Source organism: Corapipo altera, unplaced genomic scaffold (genome assembly GCF_003945725.1).
Source record: "Corapipo altera isolate COAL_440 unplaced genomic scaffold, ASM394572v1 1, whole genome shotgun sequence".
Taxonomy (NCBI): Eukaryota; Metazoa; Chordata; class Aves; order Passeriformes; family Pipridae; genus Corapipo; species Corapipo altera.
In genome coordinates this window covers 29,826,187-29,832,186 of record NW_020884873.1, presented here as the reverse complement: position 1 = coordinate 29,832,186, position 6,000 = coordinate 29,826,187, and the positions used below count along the sequence as shown (strand labels likewise).

At 38.0% G+C, this 6,000-nt stretch overlaps 1 protein-coding gene across 3 annotated transcripts in view; it reads right to left on the bottom strand.

The window, feature by feature from the left end:
* Positions 1-1,177: 1,177 nt before the first annotated feature.
* NAP1L1 (nucleosome assembly protein 1 like 1) overlaps positions 1,178-6,000 on the bottom strand; it is a 31,480-nt gene continuing 26,657 nt past the window's right edge. For all 3 annotated transcript variants that reach the window (XM_027654491.1, XM_027654499.1, XM_027654484.1), the window contains exons 12-15: positions 5,288-5,410; positions 4,247-4,279; positions 3,786-3,836; positions 1,178-1,901 (exon numbers count right to left, since the gene is read on the bottom strand). In XM_027654491.1, coding sequence (XP_027510292.1) covers positions 1,866-1,901; positions 3,786-3,836; positions 4,247-4,279; positions 5,288-5,410 — 243 coding nt within the window. In that variant the 3' untranslated portion in view covers positions 1,178-1,865. The remainder of the gene's footprint in view (positions 1,902-3,785; positions 3,837-4,246; positions 4,280-5,287; positions 5,411-6,000) is intronic.

The window sequence follows — 6,000 nt, the reverse complement described above, 5'->3', positions numbered from 1 at the left end:
GGGATTCTGAAATGAAGCAGTGTGATATTTAAACCTTCAAGGCATTAAAAATAAGAACAAATAAAACAAAAAACAGTTTAGTCAGAGGACACTAGACCCACATCCTCTCAGGGGGCCTGATGATTCAGAAGGGCACTTGGGATAAGGTTCCTTCTGCATTACTTACCCTCCAAGCAAGAGACATGCTAGAGAAACTCTTCTACCAGCCCTATCCTCATGTTATTGACTCCTGCTTGCCCTGCTCTTTCCAAACTAAGTCAGCATAGGAGTGGCACAAAAAAAAAAAAAAAAAGTAGCTACTGCAGAAATAAATCCACAGATAGCTGGACATTTCTTTCCAATCCTACAAGGACCCTTCTATGCCCAAAAAAGCTCTCTAACTACTTGTTTAGAAGATCAGAACTGATATAGTTATCTGTGAAGGACAAGACTGCACAGAGTATAGGAGCATGCTACTGACTGGGAAAACTCAGCATACATAAGTTCACAGTCTCCTTCAGCTGAGTGAGTTCAAATCTACATCTCCAGCATCATCCAGCACCTCCACTAATAGGCTAGAGGCAAGGTTAGAACGAGAAAGGTCTTCTAGCCCATGTGTTTCAACTGAGAATAAAAATCCAATATGGACAAAAGTATGAACCAGAACGTGCCAACACAAGCACATGAACAGAACATTAGGTGAAGAAAGAGGAATTCTTTTCAGTTTGTTTCCTCCTCCATAGATGATACGGTGAGGACAAACTAGAATAAAGCTAAGTGTTCTAGCACTCCCTTTGGCTGCAGGTTTTGTTCAGTACAACATAGCTCTGTTCTACACAGACTGAAAATCCAAGGCACTTTGCTTCAGATTTCATACTAATATGCAATGCCTTAAAGTCAGGCATGGCAATACCGAAGTCCTTTATCAGATCTAGCCCCATTTCTAAGGACTTGTCTTCTCTAAAATGGCAGTGTGGACCAATCACTGGAACATCTAGCTCAGATTCACAAGTATCACACTGCAAATGGAAAGTACTGATCAAACTTTCCAAACTCTTGTGTTTGTTTTTCAAATGCTATATAATTTACCTGTCAGTAATTATCAACGTTTGTTTCAAGTAAAACATGAACTGCAGCATGTAAGATACATCTTACCAGTTTACACGTGCAGATACAAACATAATAAAACAAGACTAGCTTCTGAAAATACTAGGTTTTATTCACACCCCAGTGGTAAACAATAACCTTAATATGATGACTAGGTTTCTTTTGTAGATCACTGTGTCACATAAAATACAAAACCCATAGCATAAACAAGCTGACAGTTATGAATGTTTAATGTGGTCTCATTGGAAATTAAACAAGTTATACTAGTCTTCTCAAGTAGTCAAATTCAAAATGCATCATCATCTCCTAGTTAGTACAAGTCACTGCCATTTCTATAACAAAGTAATGAAGGCACAGCTAGTGCAAGCAGACTTAAACCCGTTCAGACTACTGGGCTGAAAAATACTTTGGTTGGTTCTTCAGGAGAGAGTTTTCTCTAAACAAATATTGGTCTCAGTTAACAGTTCTGATAATCTTCACAGCTGCAGTCTAATAGCTACATGACAAAGACTTCACAAGAACCAAACTATGTAGCAATGAATTAACATTCATGCTTTAGGGAATTTACTGCATTCTACATATTGGCAGAAAATTATACTGTTAAAATGCTAGGTAGATTGAACCTACATTTTAAACTGGTTCTTATGTGTTTGATTTCTTTTTTTAACAAATTGGTTACTTAATTCTACCAAGATACAAAACATAAGGCTGTAAGTAACTAATAGTTGTGTTTAGGCTATTACAGTGCAGGTAATCCTCAAGGCCACATACACACTGCTTCACTGCTGCTTGCATTCTGCTGGGTTTTGATCCTTCTGTTGAGAAAAAAGGAAACATTAGTTTACAGAAATCTGAACTTTAAAAGAACTATCAATATTGTTAAACATGCGTTCTTAAGCTGCAGTATTCAAGTTCTTCTTCCATCTTTTCCCTTGTACTAATTGTCTAGTATTAGCAAGACTGCTCTCTTTGGACACAGCATTTATTTTGGCTTTGTTAGTGCATTGGTATACAATCCAGAACAAAAACCTGTTCAGAACAGAGTGTGGTGAAACACTCTGAAAGACACTGTAAAAAGGAGAAGCGTTACATGTAGTAACAAACAACCCAGCTCAGAAGAAGCATCCAGGCCTTCTACTCAGTTTAAGACAAAACAAACTTCCTATGGGCAGTAAAAAGGGTATGGTCTTATTCCAGAAGCCACCCTAGAGCAACCACCCATTAGATCAGAGACTAATAATGAAGATCACTACATCTGTACAATTGTTAACAACTTATAAGGTAGCTTTCGGGAAGGATGAACTGGTAAAGTTGACTAAACTAATGTGATTTGGAGAGCAACTCCAAATCACAGTATATTCTTAACACTCTGGAAACGTCTTTTGCAATAAATTCCAGTTGTTAGAAAATTCTAACATGGAAAATTTCTTCTGTTATAGTGAAACAAAAAACCAACAATGTCACAGTAATACAGGAATTTAAGGAAAAGGTTTTTTGGAGGCAGAGTTCAAAAGCAAGTTTTACTCTAATACCTTGGTCTGGATATCTATTCTAGGACCACAGTGCTTTAATAAATTCAGCTGGCTTATAGCCCGCAATCAGCTTACAACTATTTATCCTTATGTCAATACTCTAATCGTACCACTACTGTTTCTAGCCCTCTGGCAGTTCTCTCTGAAACTGAGCATGCAGTCTTGCCCTTTCTCAGTTCTGTTTCTCTAAGAAAAGCAATATGTGAAATGGCCAAAATAAAAAGCCCAATTTGCAGATGTTTCATTTTGATTCCAAAACTTCCTTGACTAGGAAGCAATTTGAATACACTATAGCAGATGAAACATCACCAAGAGGCTGTACATTTTGATTAACAATTCTTAATCTATGTCTTAGATTACGTAATTCTTTCAATAGTACTTTGATAGTAGCTCAAACCACTGCTACTGAAAAACACAGTGCCTCCTCATTTGAAATGGTAAGCACATTTTACAGCAGGCATTTCAGAGTACTTCAGACAGACTTCATTTTCATGACTGTAACTTTCACCTACTACCACCAGATGTTTTTAGGTGGCCAGATGTGCCTTTCCCCCAACTATTAAAAAGGTATGAACTGAGTGGTTCACAATCATTTTTCCAGCCTGATTAGTGATTTGCCCTTCCCATGGATTAAGAAACCTGCCAATTGCGCTTGGCTCTTCACATTTTAGTACTTGGCTGAAGACGCGTTCCTGAACCTTGACTTTTGCTACCTTAAACAATAAAAGACTTGCTTTTTATCTCCCTTGAAAAAGCCTCAGTTTTGTATTCTGCTGGGAAAATCTGTGCCAGAGCCAGCTTGTAACATGTTTCCAAAAACTGAACCTGGATACACAGTTCTCTGCATCTCCTTACAATCACTATAGAATATTTACATCATTAGCAGCAACTTGCTGCAAGACAAGTTTACAGAAAACCAAGCCTGACTAACCTCAGTGCTCAAAGTCAAAAGTTACTGTAACAAAATGATTCTTGGAGAAAAAACTTTGTAGAAGTTTCTCTGTCAACATTAGTTTGTCAGAACCAGGACTGAAACAGCCTCAGCCAAAACATACTCACTATAGGAACTATTGATTAAATACTTAAACTAAAATCAAAATTTAATGTACACAAAACTAAATATCCATATGTGTACACAGACTTCAAACATTCATTTTAATTCCTTACTTTTGGGTCATAATCAGGATCATTTTCTTCATCTGCTTCTTCTTCCCCCTCCTAAAAGAAAACACTTGTTTATATTTCTCTAGCTTATCCACATTCAGCCTCCTGAGCCATTTTCATGAAAATTAAGACTAAATTATATTCAGAAATACATTCATTACAACTTCATGCTATACATCTTGTATTAGCTAACCCTCCACAAAGCATGCCATCTTTTGAGATCAGTTGCAACTTAAATTTGTATGATACCTAAAGGATTGTCTTAGTTTGGTTTCCATTTTCTTGTTATTCTGTTGTTTTTAAAAAATTACTCATCCTAGATCCACAAAATAATACGTTGTATCTTACTTCCTAAGTAATTCTTAAACTTAGTGTCCAGACCTTTCAAAAACTAAAGGAACTCTTATTCACATAACAAACTACAACAGGGAAAACATTTAAACTAAAGGCATCTGTCGTCTTACCTCATCATCTGCCTCTTCACCTTCTTCATCATACTAGGAGAGAAAATAAGGGGTTTTGAAAGCATCATAAATACAGCCATTTATAGCTCAACTATAGCCAGATAACTCAAGCAGATGGCAGAGACCACACTGTATGGTGCTCTTGAGAGAAGTTCCTGTATCTGTCAAATTTAAAAATGCTGTATGCATCAGCATGAGCAATGTTTAACCTCTCAAGCCAAGCAAGCTCTGGCAGAGCAGACAGCCAGAGCACCCCTTTCCGCAGCACTGGAGGAGCCATTAGACTGCGGTACCACTTGTGGCCGGCAGGGGGCCGTGCAGCCCACAGCAATCCATAGTCAGCTCCTCCCTCCTCTGCATCCCCACCCAAGGCTTTGGACCAAGGGTTAACAGTTAAGGGTTACATGTAAGACAGACATATCTAAGCTATCTTAACTGTCAAACTGTCCTTGCTTAAGGAGAGGCAGGGGACAGAAAACATTTTACCTGTATAAAATTCTAGGGGGCTTTGTGGTTTGTTGATTTCAAGCTTAGCTCTTTTAATGCACTTAATTAAAGCTTTTGCAGAACTCGCTTTGAGTATTTTGGCATGCTTTGAATGTGCTTATCTAGCAATTTTTAGTAAGAGTGCACTCTTGAAAGGATGAGGCCTGAATCACATGAAACTTGGTATCCCAATATCACTACAAGCACAAAGAAGAGCTGAGCAACTAGATAAACGGACTGATTTGTTCTCTGGCAGTTCATTATAATTCTATCAAAGTATCGGGTACACCTCTCTAGAAATGCCTTTATACAAAATTCTACTAAGACATCCTCTAGAGGTTCAGCTTCCACCATTATTTTTGCCACAAAACTCTGAAGTCACTACTTCAAAGATGAATTACTTTCATGCTTCTCTTTACTCAACACTCTAGGAAAGCTCTGCTGAAATCAACATTGATGCATCCCATTCTAAAGATACCAGTGTCAAAAATAACCAAAGCCTTTAAGCAGCAATATTTCAAAGTTTTTAGTGTTTGGAATGAACACTATACTTACGTCATCATCATCATCTTCAATAGCTTCTCCCGTGAAGTACAGTACTGATCGGGGGACTATACGTTCACGCAAGAAATGACCTATTTCAAAGTCTGCAGCGAGGATTGCCTCGGAATCATCATCCTGCATAAAACAACATTATTTCCTAAACCATAAGGTGATAATAACTACTTTTGACAGATAAACACAAGTTGCACGGATTTTGATGGGGTCAGATTTATACAAATCCCATGTACTGATTTTTTTGTTTCAGGACCTGCTTTAGAGAACTGAAACTGAGGAGCCAAGTTTGACACTTTAAACAGCCCACCTACATTATGCAGTGGGAGGCTGCTGCTTCAGTAAGCTTAATTATACAAAATTCTGGAGTTTAACTTCTGTTCTTCCCCCACCCCCAACTTCCTTTTGTTCCAAGTAGAAAGATTGTTTAATCTTAGTCCCATAGTCCTCAGTTCATACACACAGGACCCTTAAAGTAGCCAGGTGAGCCCATCTCAAAGATTTTACAACCTACTTCTGATTCCTACAGTGCATGTCCTCCATGATTCTCATTAGACAAGACAATGTGAAGCACCTGAACACCTAAAATACTCTCTGATCCAGTCCCAGTCTCTCAATCCTTCTGTTTTCACACCAAGTGTTCTGCTGTCTTCCATCTGAGAAGTATCTTCAATTCAAAAGGCTTCTTTGTTGGATTGTTTTTTTTCTTTTTA